The 18,253-nt window shown below is 42.4% G+C and overlaps 1 protein-coding gene across 1 annotated transcript in view; it reads left to right on the plus strand.

Moving 5' to 3' along the window:
• The window catches only part of LOC143109090 (RAC-alpha serine/threonine-protein kinase-like), a 40,213-nt gene extending 22,739 nt beyond the window's left edge, over positions 1-17,474 (plus strand). The window contains exons 4-14 of the mRNA XM_076271688.1: positions 723-838; positions 1,389-1,511; positions 2,604-2,735; positions 5,660-5,725; positions 6,194-6,262; positions 7,622-7,747; positions 8,832-8,960; positions 10,674-10,888; positions 11,154-11,241; positions 11,636-11,738; positions 13,871-17,474. Of these exons, the coding sequence (XP_076127803.1) occupies positions 723-838; positions 1,389-1,511; positions 2,604-2,735; positions 5,660-5,725; positions 6,194-6,262; positions 7,622-7,747; positions 8,832-8,960; positions 10,674-10,888; positions 11,154-11,241; positions 11,636-11,738; positions 13,871-13,950 (1,247 nt within the window). The 3' untranslated portion in view covers positions 13,951-17,474. The remainder of the gene's footprint in view (positions 1-722; positions 839-1,388; positions 1,512-2,603; positions 2,736-5,659; positions 5,726-6,193; positions 6,263-7,621; positions 7,748-8,831; positions 8,961-10,673; positions 10,889-11,153; positions 11,242-11,635; positions 11,739-13,870) is intronic.
• Positions 17,475-18,253: the final 779 nt, after the last annotated feature.

Here is an 18,253-nt window from a genome sequence, read left to right on the forward strand (position 1 = left end):
ATATTTCCTATCAAGGGGCCTTTCGACATATGAAACTGAATTAGACTGTAAATAAGGCAAATCTAATTTTGTTTCATCTAATTTGCACAGTATGTGTGTATGTGCGCATTGCTCTGCAACTTAATCTCACTTGATCTCTTTCTCTTAGTCATATCGCTCATCTGTGAGTGCCAGTTAGCCTGGATATCGCTTCCTCCATCGCGGCCTCTCCTTTGTCTGTTTCTCTTTATTACTCAGACTATCTCTGTTGTTGATTTCTGTTGTGGTCTCGGCTTCACCTGTTTATTGCTGTTTCACATCTTCGGTCTCTCCATCCCACAGTGTTCCCACGCTTGCGCTGGTCTTACGCTTGTCTTCTGTCTGTCTGCTTGACCTGTAGAGTGGACAAGCCGCATCTCTCCACACCTCACTCTGCCTGATTGCATAGTGTAACGGTATAGCCAACTGGTACGTAGCTGTGCAGCGTGTACGTTGTGTAAACCCCCCGTCCCGACGCCTCGCTAGCACCCTGGGGTTTTTAGCTCACTTGCTAACGCGCTCGTCTTGCAATCTGAGGTGCTGCATGTTGCAGGTTCAAGTCCGGGCGACTGCAGGGCTGAGTCGCGTGGTCAACACAACACAGGTTACACTAGCAAATATATAATGTTTTCTTCAACCCCACTTCTCTCTCTCCTTTTCTCTTTCTCTCTATCTCTCTCTCTCTCTCTTTTTTTCTATCTCAGAGTGCCAGCTGATGAAGACGGAGAGGCCGAAATCCAACACCTTCATTATTCGTTGTCTGCAGTGGACAAGCGTCATAGAGCGCACCTTCCACGTGGAAACTCCGGAGGAGAGGCATGTTTTTCACACACACACACACACACAGACAGACAGACAGACACACACACACACACACACACACACACACACACACACACACACACACACACACACCGTGATCTTCTTAAACTCAGTTCTCAGTAGGTGAATGGTCTTAACTAAAATGCCTGAATCATGGTTACACAAGACATTGGTTATGATAGCCTACATTCCTTCTCTTTTTATGCGTATGTGTAGTTCTGGTTTTGTAACTATAAAGCACCAGTGATGTAATGTGTCACACCCCTATTTCTACCTCTCTCTCTCTCTCTCTTTCTCTCTCTCTCTCACTCTTTCTCACTTTGTCTCTCAATCTCTCCGGTGTTTCGTTCTCTCCCTCACTCTCTCACATTATGCACACCATCTAATTCTGTCACACCCCTCTTTCTATCTGTCTGTCTATCTCTCTCTCTCCCTCTCTCTTACTTTGTCTCTCTCTCTCCACCTCTTTCATTCTCTTCCTCACTCACTCTCTCACACACACATGCGCACACCAACTAACTCTGGCTCTGTGTGTGTCCCTCAGAGAGGAGTGGACGAAGGCGATCCAGGCGGTGGCGGACAGCCTGCAGAGGCAGGAGGAGGAGAGGAGGGACTCGTCCTCTGACCCCTTCGATGTGGACCTGTGTCCCTCTAAACCCCGTCACAAAGTGGTGCGTCTGGTTATGGCACACACACACACACAAAAACAAAGTTGAATGTCCGCACACTTGCTCCCGTTTTGCTTTATCTTTTATTTTTTATTTCACCAAGTGAACGTTTTCGAGCTACACGCTCTTCATCAGACACACACACACACACACACACACACACACACAAATGCACACACACACACACATACACAAACACACACACACATATACAAACACACACACACACACAAACACACACACATAAACACACACACACACACACACATACACAAACACACACACATAAACATACACATTTAAGTTCTTTATTTGGATTAGAAGATAAGCATATATCATGGCATAATCCAAATGTGATTGAAAGGTGTACAACAGCAGCCAATATCCAGTCCATTATGCCATTAGGGGTAAAGGTGGCACCTACGCCTCCATATGTAGAGGCTACCAATTACTGCTGATACAGAGCAATATCTTGTCAGTTTCTTGGCCTTGTTCTTATGTAGTCCGCAGATCTGCAGGCCTCTTACACACATCTTGTGCACATGGCCTAAACTACATATTTTGCCAGATTTGCGGGCTTCTTTCAGGGTCACCTTCAGAGTTGTTATTAAGCACATTATGAAGAGTAATCTTAGCTGCATATTAAACATCTTTTTCTGCGTTTTCGGCGGCAGTTACGACGGGCGAGATGTTTTTAGTGTTTGCTGTGGGCCAGCGTCGGGCCGGCGTCCGCCATTACCCACACACACACACACACATTCACACTCACACTTTAAATGCTTAAGTAGGATTTGTATGCATAAAAACATTAAGTACCATCTTGGGACCTGATCCTGCCTGGGTGTCACTATGCATAGTAATGCGCATAGCATAACTGACCTCCCTGTACAGACGAGACCACACATTAAGGCTGCCAACAGCGTCTATGCAAATGAGCTGTTTTAAAAGGTTGGTATTCAGCTATTTTGAGCCACAAACATGCACCTTCAGTAAGCGTCTTTCTCTCTCTCTCTCTCCCTCTCTCTCTCTCTCTGATACTCACATGCACACAAACACAAATCTTTACATTTGTCTATGTTTTCGTTGTCTCCGCAGACTATGCACAACTTTGAATACCTCAAACTCCTGGGGAAAGGCACTTTTGGGAAAGTGATTCTGGTGAAAGAGAAAGCCACTGGGAAATACTATGCCATGAAGATCCTAAAGAAGGAAGTGATAGTGGCAAAAGTGAGTGCAGAAGAAAGAGGTTCTTCTGTTATTCTTTCACATTCTTTGCCTTTCATCTTTAAAAACTCATTTTCAGCAAGTATATTTCAGGCCCAAAGATAAAAATTGAATTATGCTTGTGTTGTAAGCCGAGAAATTAAAATTACCTTTTGCCTTTATATTAGTGTTTTGATGCTGTATTGATAACATAGCATCTGTATAGATATATCAGCAATAAGTATGTCACTACACGTATCATATACATATGTCACTATACGTATCATGTACATAATGTCATACGCATTATCAGGGCTGGACTGGGACCAAAAAATGGCCCGGGCATTTTTGGCCATGGCGGCCCACCATGATTATTTATACGATATGCTGAGGCACACGACATACCAGAGGATATATGCGCACATTTATCATCCATTTCGGGAAAGCAATGTTTCACTAATATTACATGATAATAATAACTGTAAGCTATAACACCTGCAAACTATAACTTTATGGCAAGCTAAAATAACACTGTAAGTTGGACACCGAGTCTACTCATAGCATTATTTGAAAACAAAGGCTATTAAAACACACACACACACACCCACTGGTGACCACCTCCAAACCAGCAAGGACTAGGTTGTGCACAAAACTCTATAGGCTACTATTATTATGCATGTTTTAAGTCTGACTGAATAAAATGAGTCCTGTAATTATTTCGTATGTTGAGCATTTACACAGACACTTTTAGCCTACAATCTCCCCAGATACTATTAAGTGAAGATACACACATCCCAAAACATTTTCATTGTTACAGGCTATCATAATTGCTGTGTCATTCTAGTGTCTTTCTGAGTGCGTGCGTGTGTGTAGCCTAGGCCTACAGTAAGCGCACATAAATGTGATAGGTTTGCTTGTTGTACTGCGTCAAGATTGACAACAATTTCGACCAATCATGACTGACTTCAGATCTTAAAAAGTTGAGTGCGTTCTGAGGCCGACCACTCGTTGATTTGTTGTGGATAACTTATTTAATTTTTCTCCTCTCCGCGTCGACGACAATCGAATAGCGCAATGTAAAATGCAGATGGCTTCGTTGCTACATGTTGCAGTGAAACGCTCAAATGCATGTCAATCGAAAGCGGAGGAGCAGGTGGACACCCACCCAGCCCTCCACACACACACACACACAACAGCCCTCCCTCCATGAAACGTCCCTCTTCATTCTGCTAACATTTACAGTAGCTATTCTGACCTCTTCCTCAATTTGTCCCTGTTGGGTAACGTCTCCTCCTCCGTAATGTCTCTGTCCACCTCCTCCGAATCCACCGATACTTCTCCTTCCTCTGTCACTACACTGCACATCAAACGTAACGTCTCTCTCCGTTTCGTGTCTCAAATACCGTCGCGGTGAATATTTTTATTATTATTATTAAATCATGACAGCCCCGGCCCAAAAATGTGCGTCGGCCCACTGACCCGATGGCCAGTCCATGCCTGCGCATTATATGCATATGTCACAATACGACACGTATTATACAGTATGTCACTACTATACACATCATATAGACCCTTTCAACAATAAAAACAAAAACAATGCTTGAACATTCTATTTGGTTCCCGATCTACTTCCTCTGCATTAAGATAACATATGGAATGTTAAAAAGGAAGTCTTGTGGGGCCAACTATGATGCTGATAATGGAACTCTCTTGAAAGGGTCTATAGATATGTCACTACACGTATCATATACATATGTCACTATACGCATCATATACGTATGTCACTATATGCATCATATACATATGTCACTATGCGCATCATATACGTATATGTCGCTACACGTATCATATACATATGACACTATACGCATCATATACTGTACGTATGTCACTATGCACATCATGCACATATGTCACTATACTGTACGCATCATATACATATGTCACTATACTGTACATATCATATACATATGTCACTATGCACATCATATACATATATGCACATCATATACATATGTCACTATGCACATCATATACATATGTCACTATATAGGTATATATACATATGTCACTATACGTATCATATACATGTCACTATACACATCATGTACATATGTCACTATACTGTACGTATCATATACATGTTACTATGGACATCATATACATTTGTCACTATACGTATCATATACATATGTCACTATGCACATCATATATATGTCACTATACGTATTATACATATGTCACTATATAGGTATACTGTACATACAATATGTCACTATGAATGGCTCATCCTCCTACTAATGACAACAACATTACATAGTGCAGTACTAGACGTGCACATCCGCACTGCAAAAAATTAAATCTAACCAAGTGTTAATAATCTTCTATTAAGATCAAAGAATCTATTTGGTATTGTTTTTAGTATGAAGAGACTTACCTAGTGCTCTCCCGTAACATCATTTTGACTTAATTTAAGAAGACCTTGACTTATTTTAAGGAGTCTTATCAAGACAAATTTACTCAACGCACTGGCAGACACATTTGCTTGTGTTCAGGATGAGATGTCTTAAAATAAGTCAAACTTTTCTTAAATTAAGTCAAATGATTTCATGAGAAAGCGCTAGGTAAGTCTCTTTATACTGAAAACAATACCAACTAGTTTTTTTATCTTGATATAAGATTAATAACACTTGGTTAGATTGTGTTAGATAAGCAGTTTTGCTTATCTGACTCTGTCTCCTTACTGTAAAAATGAGATTAAAACCGTTATTTTAAGGTTAAAAAAAAACAACATCATGTAGCTTAAATTCTGCATCGTCCTCTTTGGGAGGGCAATATTTTTTTATTGTTGACTAAACTCTGGTTCAGTGAATGGCAGAGATGTGTTCTGGTTGACGGTGTTACTGTGTGTCACCGTTTGATGGAATCTGTTCTCTCACTCTCGGCAGGATGAGGTAGCACACACTCTGACCGAGAACCGGGTTCTACAGAGCTCCAAGCACCCTTTTCTCACGGTGAGATACAACCGTCTGACATGTTGTTTTTAGACAAGAAATCTCAATCGTCAGTCCTACTCCACACAGTTTGGTGCCGTTCAGTTGTAGTTTGTGTTACTTCTGCGATCCACTTAGAGTTTTGATTTGTCCCATACCCTAACAGCTTGTTTTCATTGTAGGACACACTGACATATTTAATACAGTGATCTGGGTTTTAATTTCTCTATATATCATGAGGTGCAAATGCAGTGATACCCCAAACTTAGGATGCTTCTGTGAATATGGAATCTAGTGTCAGCTAGTTAGTGGTTGTGCACAGCTCATTTTCCACTCTCTGTGATATGCATTGGGAGACATGTAGTGATAATGTGTTATTAGTTGAACTAATTGAGAGTACTCCGGTGCTGTCAGACTCATTGGAAGTTGCTTGATGCATATACAGTAAGTGTATCGCCTGATGCCATCTTCTTTTGACTGCTCCATCAGGGATTGAAGTATTCCTTCCAGACACATGATCGATTGTGCTTCGTCATGGAGTACGCCAATGGTGGAGAGGTGAGTGAGTTTGTGTGTGTGTGTGTGTTTGTGTGTGTGGGACGGTGTATTTTATTTGTGTGTGTGCATGTGTGTGTGTGTGCGTGTGTGGGTGGGTGTGTTTTATTTGTGTGTGTGTGTTTGTGTATTTGTCTGAGTGATTTAGTGTACAGTAGGTTTCAGTATGAGAGAGTGTTGTGGAATGATGAGCAAGGCTTCCAGGAGTCACCAGGGTTATCAGTTGCTCATTATCTACATCATCTTCTGTTCTGTTTATTATTTCGGTCATTTGACTGGTTTACTCTCGTGCTTGGTGTCCATGTGCTATTTTCAGACCAGTGTTCAAAACTACTACAGGGGGAAGTGCATAAGCACATCCCTTCTATGTTTTGCATAAGCAAAGCAGGAGCTTCCCACGAAGAGGCCTCTGATGTAACACCGTTTCCCTGTAAAGCTGTCATCTTTCGATTGGGGAAATATCTAATTGTGATTTTTCTGACAGATATTGCGATTTGATTTATGTTATCATTTTTGAAAGTCAAGCTTCAGTTAAAAGTCAAAATATGATTTCCTGGGAAAGACAAGCACTACCTCCGATTGCCTTTTTGTACAGTACATTCATCATACTACTGCTTGTGGTGCTTTTAGAAATGTTGGCACATGTTCATTGTGTTGCCTTAGGAAGTAGCAAAACACTCCGGCTTGGTTGCAACAATCATCTGAGTCATGAGCTGCACGATTAGGTGCGGCCTTCGCAATTTGCTAATTGCATTAGTTCAAATTAAAAATCGATTAATCTTAATCTGTCAGCGCCTGAGTAACGTAATAGAACACATCGAGTGGATGACGGTCCGGAGACCAGCCCCATTGTCACGGTCGTGCTGGTGCCTATTTGGGTATTGTTAGATGATGACATGCAAATATCTGCAGTCTCCTTCTTTTGAAACCGTAAATCAATATGGAGACTACTGTATATAGTCGGGAGAAAGACAATATCAAGCAAAACAAACACAGACAGGCTCCACTCGCAGTGTACAGGACCACAACAGACTGACTGCAGACTGAGTGGTACATGAACTGGGTGGAGTTGCCATGCTTCCTGTTGCCATGTAACCATCTACGTTGTGTTGATGCCAGAGAAGCCCATCAGATCAGGTGGTAGAGATACTGGGGCCTTTAGATCCACCCTGATGAGGGCCCAGTATGCAGGCTGTGGTCTCTATAGTTACAGATGTCATAGATTTGTTGGATATTGTATTGATATATATATATATATATTGCATAAATGTCATATATCAGCTATCTTGGATGTATTATAATGAAATGTTATATTGACTGAGGAGACCCTATAATGTTCTCTCTGGTGTCCCCTGTCTTCAGCTCTTCTTCCATCTATCCAGGGAGCGGGTATTCACTGAAGAGCGCTCTCGCTTCTACGGTGCCGAGATCGTGTCTGCGCTGGACTACCTCCACTCAGAGAGGAATGTAGTGTACCGTGACCTCAAGGTGAGAACGTGCCAGAACCACTTACCAGAGAGCACCTCAGCAGAACTCACCTGAGCTGAGGGAGGGACATGTCAGGTCCATTCTCTGAAAACTGACCCCATGAAAAGACACCTCATCTGGTCGGCTATGGAATTTATTTCCAGCTTTAAGACTTAGATTGAATAATCTCATATTGTACTTGTCTTAACACTTTGTGTAGTGTTTTAACTGAAAGAAACTATTTCTTTCGGATTTTTCATCTATAAAAGCTACACTGCCTGGCAAAAAAAAATGTCACACACTAATATTTCTTTGGAGCGCCTTTAGCTTTGATTACGGCATGCATTCGATGTGGCATCGTTTCCATAAGCTTCTGCAATGTCACAACATTTATTTGCGTCCAGCGTTGCATTAATTTTCCGCCAAGATCTTGTATTGATGATGGGAGATTCGGACCACTGCGCAGTCTTCTCCAGCACATCCCAAAGATTCTCAATGAGATTAAGGTCTGGACTTTGTGGTAATCCATGTGTGAATGATGATGTCACATGCTCCCTGAACCACTCTTTCACAATTTGAGCCCGATGAATCCTGGCATTGTCATCTTGGAATATGCCCGTGACATCAGGGAAGAAAAAATCCATTGATGGAATAACCTAATCATTCAGTATTTTCAGGTAGTCAGCTGACCTCCTTATTTGGGCACATAACTTTGCTGAACATAGACCTGACCAACTGCAGCTCTTACAGTACCTGTTTGCTTAGTTAAATACAGGAAGTGACTTTTTTTTGACCAGGCAGTGTATTTGATTGAGGCATTTCACTTTGGCCGTGGCCAGAATCATTACAGCCCTGATGTAAGACTGTGTTTGCGGTGTTTGTGTTGTCGATGACTCGGGTGATTCCCAGAGCGGATAGATGACTCATGTCCCTTTTTAGTGGCATTTGGTGTGAACTGTGCCTTGCTGGGTTTAGACCAGCTGACATTTTCTCAGCTGATCCCCTACTGTGAGACTGCTGAGATACTGGCTCGTCACCTGGGACTATTCGACTTGAAAATCTCGCTCATGTTTGCTATTTGTCGCCGTTCCCTGTGGCGCTCTAGCTGGAGAACCTGATGCTGGACAAAGATGGCCACATTAAGATCACGGACTTTGGGCTCTGCAAAGAAGGCATCACCGACGGGGCCACCATGAAGACCTTCTGCGGCACGCCGGAGTATCTGGCCCCTGAGGTGGGTGACCCAGCTCACTACCGCGTCACACAAACACACACACAGACAGCGTAGCACAATGACATGCACACACAGATTTGCACTTACCTGCCCCTTGCATGCGTGAGGGACAGCATAAATTCACTTTCATTGTGTGGACTGTGTGCTGTGTATCTCAAAGGCAATGGAACTCCATGTGGCACTTCTTCATACTATCTTTGTACTCATCTCTCATAGAGCAAGGCCTAACAGAGTGATTGTTTTAAAGCAGCAGAACACCATCACATCTTGAGACAGGCTGTGTGTCTTCGACATGTCAATAGAAATATAGCCTGTTTTGTAAACTCATCACATGCACTAAAGGTTTTTGCATCTGGCATTATATCGCAGTAACAGTGTGGTAGATAATGTTATTGCCCATATACAGATAATATATCTCTCCATCCATGCATACAATGGAGATAGCATGGTTCTGGATAGTAAATAAAGTTCATGATAGATACTTAATCCAGACACCCACAGTACACATCATGTAGATCGTTTACAGACAGACATGGCGATTAGGAGTTATTCCCAAAGAAGAATCCCAGATAAACAAACGTCCAGAAATTAAAACTAAGTAGGGTAACGTGGATCAGAGTACGTTGCTAGTATTGAGAGAAGAACGAACGCTAGACTACAGCATGACTAGCCTGTGTTATTACCGTGTTATGTCCACAAATTAAACAACCTAGAAGGGTAACTTGGTAGTAATACAAGTCTCATAAAAAGCGTGAATGATGTTTTTGACTCTTAACTTACCTTCGGAAACGTCAGGTCGGCAACCTTATTAAAAAAGTTCCGAAGGTCTTGCTGTCCTTTGCGCCTGGCCATCCTCGTCGTCCCCAACTAAAAACCTGGAACGCTGCTGTGCTGCTGCTTTAACCTGGCAGCTCGAGGTCGGGGGGAAGGCTACCTAGCGAAATTCACTGGCATGTTTTCCCCCACGCATGGAGGCTTTTCAAATAATAATAATAATAATAATAATAATAATAATGTTCACGAAAGTTAGACGCTGTGTTAATAAGTCATATATATTACACCATACCTGTCAACAGCCCTGGAAAAGTGTGCCCTGGAAATGCGAACTCTCGGATGATGAGATGATAGTTGCATAATCCGATCAGAATGGTGAGAACATGGAGAACGTATCAGCCCACTTCAGATGTACAATGACTTTTCGTAGAAGCCTCGAGTTTACAAAGTCCTTTAGCAACTACGCACCCCATGCTAGATTTTACAAAGTCCTTTAGCAACTACGCACCCCATGCTAGATTTTTTGTTTTGGCTGACAGTGAGACAGAAAAGCCGCGTCTGATTGGTTGGTCGCAATGGAAACCATAGATCAATGCAACTCTGCATGGTTTCATATCTGGAAATAACTGACGGAGAATCCATGGGAGATTGACTGCCACAATCTCCGAATGAATATTGTAAAGTGTAATATCGTTGTGTTGTTAAATTACAAGGCTTCCATGAGAAGTGGCCGTTGATGAAACGTGGCTGTGCTATTCTAAATATTGAAAAATGAATTTTAAGTGGGTATACTGAACATTTTAGGTGGGTATACTGAAATAACCAAAATTTTGAGGTGGGTATACGGCGTATACCTGCGTTCTACGTAGACTACACCACTGCATGTGTGTGTGTGTGTGTGTGTGTAACGTGTGTGTAATGTGTATGTACACCTCTCAGGTGCTGGAGGACAATGACTACGGCCGTGCGGTGGACTGGTGGGGTCTGGGCGTGGTCATGTACGAGATGATGTGCGGCCGGCTGCCCTTCTACAACCAGGACCACGAGCGCCTGTTCGAACTCATCCTCATGGAGGAAATCCGCTTCCCACGCACCCTCGGCCCCGAGGCCAAAGCCCTGCTCTCCGGCCTGCTGCACAAGGACCCCAAACAGCGGTGAGACAGCCGGGGGCACAGGGTCATGACCTTTAGCCCAGATCATCAGGGTCATGTCAGGTTTGGCTAGTGACAGAGACAGAGGATGTACTTGTACCCAACTGTGAACAACATCAAAGCCAAAGGCTCAGTACCATAGACCACAGGTACTGATAAATTGCATGTCTGTGTAACGCTATGACACACTGGGTTGATGCATCTGTTAAATGACGGAATACAATGGTTTTCTGACGTGCTTGTGTGTTTGATTTCTCTGCCTCCACAGGTTAGGGGGTGGCCCTGATGATGCTAAAGAGATCATGCAGCATACCTTCTTCTCTGGAATCCAGTGGCAGGATGTGTACGAGAAAAAGGTGTGTAGTGCCACAAACAGATCATCCTTTTGTCCGGCGAGCTCCTTCAGAGGTTTTTGTTTCAAACCTCTCAAAACCTAATTCAAACTTAATTAGCACTGGAATGGAAGAAGTGTTTGTGTGCATGCATGTGTACATTCAGGGGGAGAAAGAATGAGGACTGAGAGAGAGAGATCATGTTTACACCCATGCCAGACAGATATGAATGTGTGAATGATATATAGAGAGAGAGAAAGAGTGTGACCTATTAGTGACCTTCTAGCTAACAACAGTTGAGCAAGTACACTTTGCAGTTCCCTATCTCTTTTTCCGTCTAGTTCCCTGTCTATTTATTATTAGGCAGTTACAGTTAATTATTTTTTTAAATAATTGCTTCTTGCATTTTCACCCTTAGCTGGACCCACCCTTCAAGCCCCAGGTGACTTCCGAAACGGACACGCGGTATTTTGATGTGGAGTTCACTGGACAAACCATCACCATCACTCCCCCTGGACAAGGTATGTGCTTACTAGTGAATCACCGCTAATCGAGTGTAGATGGAAAGTTATGTTCATGTTGGTTTCATGGAAAAATATAATAGGCTTAGGCCCATTTATAGCGTCAGATTTGGTGGAAAAGAAATGCAAAGCCTGTAGAGATAGAGCAATGAAGACTGATAAAATAGAGAGAGAGAGAAAGAAAGAGAGAGAGCAGACAATGATCTGCATGGGACTATATTGACATCTATATGTAGTATCTGACCATTTGCTTTTGACAGCCAAACTCATGGACACATACTATTTGTCCTCTTGGCTTGTGACATTAAAAAACATAGGGAGCATTATATCCTATAATCAGACCCTTAAACAGTGTCTGGAGCTTTGTGACACTCCATCCACTCTCTGTAAAGTCACTACTCCAATGGCTCTTTGCCCGACCAACAAAAACATCTTTGCTTTGCTGTGTGAACACAAAGTCCAGCTAAGTCTGCCATTACACAGCCACATGGGGATGAAAAGCCTCTTCCAAACCGTGGGAGTCAAATACAGGGAGCCGCGCACGGATGACTTTTGGATTGAAGTGGCATAACTAGTCAAGGCGTACACACACACACACACACACACACACACACACACACACACACACACTCACAGGAGCGTGCTCCAGGAGGAATCGGAATCTTATTTCAGCTGATGTTGATTGTGTCTCATGGCAGATGGGAGATGGGTTGTGTGTGTGTGTATGGGGGGTGGGGGTTCAGATGAGGCTGATACCGGCCACAGAAGCACAGCAGTACTGGGATGCTAAGGAGGTGAAATGGCTGGAGGGTGCAATATTAATCTAAAGGCCAATGGCTGGGAGTTGTGGATACAACTATATGGAGAAACTTACCTTCAGATTGTCTAAGGATGGGAAGGCTCTAGTATGTTTTTGGAAAAGACATTATGTATTGTGTAAACACCACTAAGAAATATTTTGAAATATTTCATCACAATAATAACTTTTCATGTCTACAGTTTAGTTAGCATGCCCATGTTCTCAGCACGTCTAAACAATTGAAAATGAAAAAGTCCTGGACAGTCAAACAGACAAGCTGCTGCATCCAGGCAGGGCCAAACTCACATCTGCACGGTCTACTCCTCTCCCATTCTACAGCCCACATCTGTCAGAGAGAGAGAGAGTGTCTGAGAGGGGGTGAGGGGGCGAGAGAGAAAGAGGGAGGGAGAGAGAAAGATTGAGAGAAAGAGAGGGGGGAGGGAGAAAGATAGAGCATCCTGGTGTGCAAGAGGGCCTCAAGGGGAGGCTGGACCGGAGGCTGTCCTCAGCACCACACCTGACCCTTGTTGCCTGGACTACATACACAAGGCAGCCAGAAGTCTTCCAATATGAATCTGAAAATCTAATAACGGTATGATGCTGTCACAGTTGCAACAGGGTCAGAAGTATGGCGAATGTCTGTTTAGTCAACACTAATGGAAAACAATGAAAGGCTATTCTTGATATCACTGGATTCAGTGGCAGAGTGATATCAAGAATATCACAGGAGATTCAGCCTTAAGGGTCTGTTGTCACAGACACACACACAGAAAACCAAACTTTCTGTTACCTGTTTGTCTTGACAAGCTTCTGGTAAATCAGACTGAAGTGTGTGACATGCTTTTGGGCTTGTTGTTTGGTGTTGTCCAAGTGAGTCATCTCTGTACTGCACTTTCAGGCTGTGTGATTTAGAAACTAGTTTAATCTCGCAAAAAGTGCACCGAGAAATTCCTATCACAAAAGGCAAACAGGAGGCTCTCTTTGAAGCTGTCAATGTGTGAAGTTTTCAGCTGTAAGTGGTACACTTGAACTGTATTGAGAAGAGTTGAAGATTCCCCTTCCTCACTTTCTCATAGAACCCTTAGTGGTATACATGGGACTACATCGCCCCCTAGTGTTGTCAACATGTCATAGACAGTAGACATCAAAGAGGACCACAAACTTGAATGAATAATAACAACTAAATAAACAATATTAAATAAACCTAATTAATAATAACAATTAAATAACAATCAAACTAAAATAGCAACGGCAGGTGGAAGCGATGATGATGATGATGATGATGATGGTGACGATGATGAGGATGATGACTGTGTGCTCCTTTCTCTTGCAGATGACAACATGGAGTCCTTTGACAGTGACAGGAGGCCTCACTTTGAACAGTTCTCCTATTCGGCCAGTGGAACTACATAGTCCTCCTCTGTTACTCTCCCCATCTCACTCTCTCTCTGTTCGGCCAGTGGAACTACATAGTCCTCCTCTGTTACTCTCCCCATCTCACTCTCTCTCTATTCGGCCAGTGGAACTACATAGTCCTCCTCTGTTACTCTCCCCATCTCACTCTCTCTCTATTCGGCCAGTGGAACTACATAGTCCTCCTCTGTTACTCTCCCCATCTCACTCTCTCTCTATTCGGCCAGTGGAACTACATAGTCCTCCTCTGTTACTCTCCCCATCTCACTCTCTCTCATCCTTTTTGTCTCTTTTACTCTTTCTCTCTGACACTCTTTTCCCCCATCTGTCTTTCATTCACTCTGCTCTTTCCTCTCTTTCCCCTTTTCAGCTCTACTTTATCATCCCTCTTTCTCTCCATCTCTCTTCCCTCCATCACATCTCTTGTGCTTCTGTATCTCTTCTATCCCCTCTATCTCCTTCTCTTCTCTCTCTCTCTCTCTCTCTCTCTTTCTTTCTCTCTCATCGTCCCTCTCCTGTCTGCACTCTGTTCTGATCATCATCATCATCATCCTCCAGTTTTCCTCCAGCTCCCACAGCTTCTCCTGCCCACTTCTCCCATCATGCAGCACTGGTTCTACTTTTTCCCGGAATTTCTCCCCCTTTGCCACAGGGAGGGATAACACTACACACTTCAGGAAGTGCCCAGAAACCACCCCCCCGTCCCTCCCACACACACTCACACACACAACACACACACACACACACACACACACACAATTCACAGCAGCCATGACCTCACCGCATCTGCCACAACAAGACCCCTGCTTTCTTTTCCTTTTTCCTCTCTTGTACGTGTCATTTGTCATGGCTTGTTCCAGCTCTTGATTTCCATTGGTTCTTCGTTTGGTCATTAGTCAGTCACCTGAACTGATTTTTTCAGCCACAGATATGGCTAGGTACAAAATCTGTAAAAGAGGAATGTCTAGTTTTTTGTTTGTCTGTTTGTTTGTTTGTTTTTTAAAAGAAAAATTACTCCCTCTGTCTGTCCTGGTTTGGAGGACAAGGGAGGATCATGCCTTGAAGGATCATTTTGAGGTCTGTTGGATGCTTCAGTTCCTTTAGAGGTATTCCTTTAAACTCTCCTTCAAGTACTCTCAGCTTCCCAGACATGCATTCAGTGATGCTGCGTGTCTAGGGAAAGAACGCCTTCAAAATAGAGAGGAGTCAAATTGAGAAAAATACAATTCCCAGCAGAAATAAGACACGAAGCCTAAAAGGTTCCTGTAGAGGCCTGATGTATCGTTAGGGATCGTTATTCTAGCCTTATTCATCCTTTGTTATTCCGTCAGCTCTCCAGTGTACTTCTTACACATACGAATTTTCGTTGGTGGTATTTTACTTGCGGGAGGGGTAGGGGTGTTAAAGAAATTGAAGACACTTGTCATCAAAATACGCACAATCCATGCACAAATTCAACGTTAAGGAAGATTTGGTACACATGTGAGGGCAGCTATTCCCAGCTATCATTTAATTCAAAAAATGATGTTCATGTTCATAGGTATGCTACCAGTTGGGGCTACGCTTCTAAGTGATGTTTGTTGTTTTGACGGATGAAGCTTTTTGGATCCTGCGTGGTTGTACTGATTTGTATGGTGGCGGTCAGTGTGTTTTTGACTGTGATTGATGTTTGCTGAATACTAGTGTCTTAAGCTGTCATGCCGGACTGGTCAAGAAGGACCCAGTCTGCACACTGGGGGGATGGATTTGGTAAGCCCTGGAAAAAACATATAACTGAGGATTTATTGTTTTTTGTTTTTTTTTTCTCGCAAAGGTGTATGTCACCCCAAAGAGTTAAAAGGAAAAGCTCAACTAAAAAAAAAAACATGTATAAGTAAGCAAAATAATAATAAAAAAATAAAAAAATACTCAAAACTCAACATGGGATTTACACAGCACATGAGGGTTACGGTGCTCTACTCTGATAGATTAGCCAGATGCCACTGGCCGAGATGGGCGTGGGTGTGAATAACGTTGATGGTGTTTCTCACGTCGGATCGACTCACCACACAGCACTGTACAAGGACTCTTTCTTTCCTTAAGAACACTCAGACAGTGTTCAGCTCACACGGGTCTCCCATCCACGCCTCGTCAGGGACCCAAGCGCACGCAGGGAGCGCTGTTCTGTACAGGCATATTTAGGGCCAGTCCCATTACTTGCATGTACACCTTTGCAGCCTTTGAAGTGTATCTATGAATTGCACACTTTTGGGATTCAAAGCTGTGTACAAGACATCTCACTCTCCTTCCGTTTTTTTTTTCAACCTTTGATTTTGTTTTTGATTGTACACATTCACATTGCTCCCCCTTTTGACATTTCACAAAACTGCCACCTTAAGGGTCACTTCAAAGGGTGCAAGGGTGTAAGTGTGAGTTTTTGAGAATAGGGCAATAGTAACACTGAGCACAATCCCGCATGGCTTCCCCTTAGAGTAACTTTTTCAGATGCCGTACATTTGTGTCCAAACGCTATAGGAGGAAAAGAAGAAAAAAAAGACTACTCTATCTATTTTTGCCAGAATAAAAAAAACGCAACCCTAGACCCCATGTTTCATATCCTGCACTCAGCGTCTAGCGCCTCACTCAAGCTGCCAAAACTTTGTTGATTTTCTGTAGCGTAGAGTTTAGGCACCACCACAACACGGTGGAACGATTTGAAGAATCGATTGAATGGCCACTATTGCTTTTAAAGGTGCAGTAGCCAGCATTGCGTCAAAGAGTAGATAAAAACAACAGCCACGATTATTAGTGTAAATCCACCAGTTTAACTCATAGTATGTAAGTTTGTATGGATGGCAAACATTATGTGCAAGAAACGGTCTGGATATTTTTGTGTATAGTCCCATGAAGTTCCACTGTTGAGAACTCCTGTCCACTTTTTGGCTACAATGCTGCCTATTGCCCCTTTACGATGTGAATTAAATGTAGCTGTTTTCATTTGGTTAGGATTTGAGAATCACACATAGCTACAGGAAGTCATGAGAAGGCCAAACTGTACAAAAGGAAGTGGAGAGGAGACTCTAGCTGCCCAGCTAGAGGACATGACAGCCTTATTACCATGTTTTAAACCATGCTAACAGCATTGTCCACCTTCTTGTGGACCAGATGTTGTTTTCAGTTTTTTTTTTCTTTTGGAGAAACAATTTGTGAACTAAAAATGAATGTAAATCGGCCCATTGATAATCTATTTTACGGCTCCTTTTGTTTTTTTATTTTTATTTTTAAAACATGTTTTGTATATTTAATTCCATTTTATTTAGTGAGTGTCAACCGAAGTGTTTGGGTTTGTCACAGGGTTCAAAGCCAGAGGAATATTGAAACACTTTTATTTACCTTTTTATAAGTTATTTTGCTCTTGTTTCCTGTCTTTCCCATGAATGGGTGAGTGAGAGAGGTACTCAGACACCAGCTCTTGTGAATAAAGGATGTTTCTCTTCACTGTGTTGGCATTCATGCATCACAAGTTTTGTCCATTTTGACCAGGAAATAAAGATTTTTTTTTTGAAATCTTGCTGTTTTTTATGGTTGTGGTAGAGATTGCGTGCCTGCTCATAATGTGTGTGTGTGTGTGTGTGTGTGTGTGTGTGTGTGTGTGTGTGGAGGGAGTTAATGGAGAAGAACTCACTATCTCCAGTGAGAGAGTGATACCAAATTTACAAACTCACTTTAACATCCCAGTTAAAAGTGTTCCATTATTTCATGCCATATGCATTATTAATAAAGGTGTTCCATTATTTCATGATATGTACATGGCAGACTATGTGACAGTGATACATAGTACAGGGAGGTAGATGTTTAAAAGATGTTTGCAGAACACTTAATCATGATTCACTAAGAACACACCACAAAAAATGCCCAAACTTAAGGATTTACTGACAAAGCAGTCTTCAAATGTGTTTATTTCAGTGGATTCAGATTTCAGACGTGATGTCAGCCTCGCCTCATCTGACCACTCCACTTATCTCCTACTCCCATATGCTATCTAACAGATGACCCTGTGCAATAGTACAGCACACACATAAAGGATTTTCAATGCCTCAGTCAAAGTCAAGAATTGTGACATCAGGCCAGCCATTATGCTACATACCTGTAAAATAAGATGTCTAGTGTAATGTAAAAGGGTGATATTACAGGTGAACATTGTCTTTGTCTTTTAATTTCTCTTACCAATTAATTGACTTGTTAATTGGAATAACGCTGCTCCTGAACAATATTAGAATGACTGAAAAAAAAACAAATCAAGGATCTAGATGAAGTCAGGAAA

The sequence above is a fragment of the Alosa pseudoharengus genome, unplaced genomic scaffold, assembly GCF_046254945.1.
Source record: "Alosa pseudoharengus isolate Yale_2024_CS ecotype anadromous, Long Island Sound unplaced genomic scaffold, YU_APseudo_1.1 YU_APseudo_1.1_scf_7, whole genome shotgun sequence".
Taxonomy (NCBI): domain Eukaryota; kingdom Metazoa; phylum Chordata; class Actinopteri; order Clupeiformes; family Clupeidae; genus Alosa; species Alosa pseudoharengus.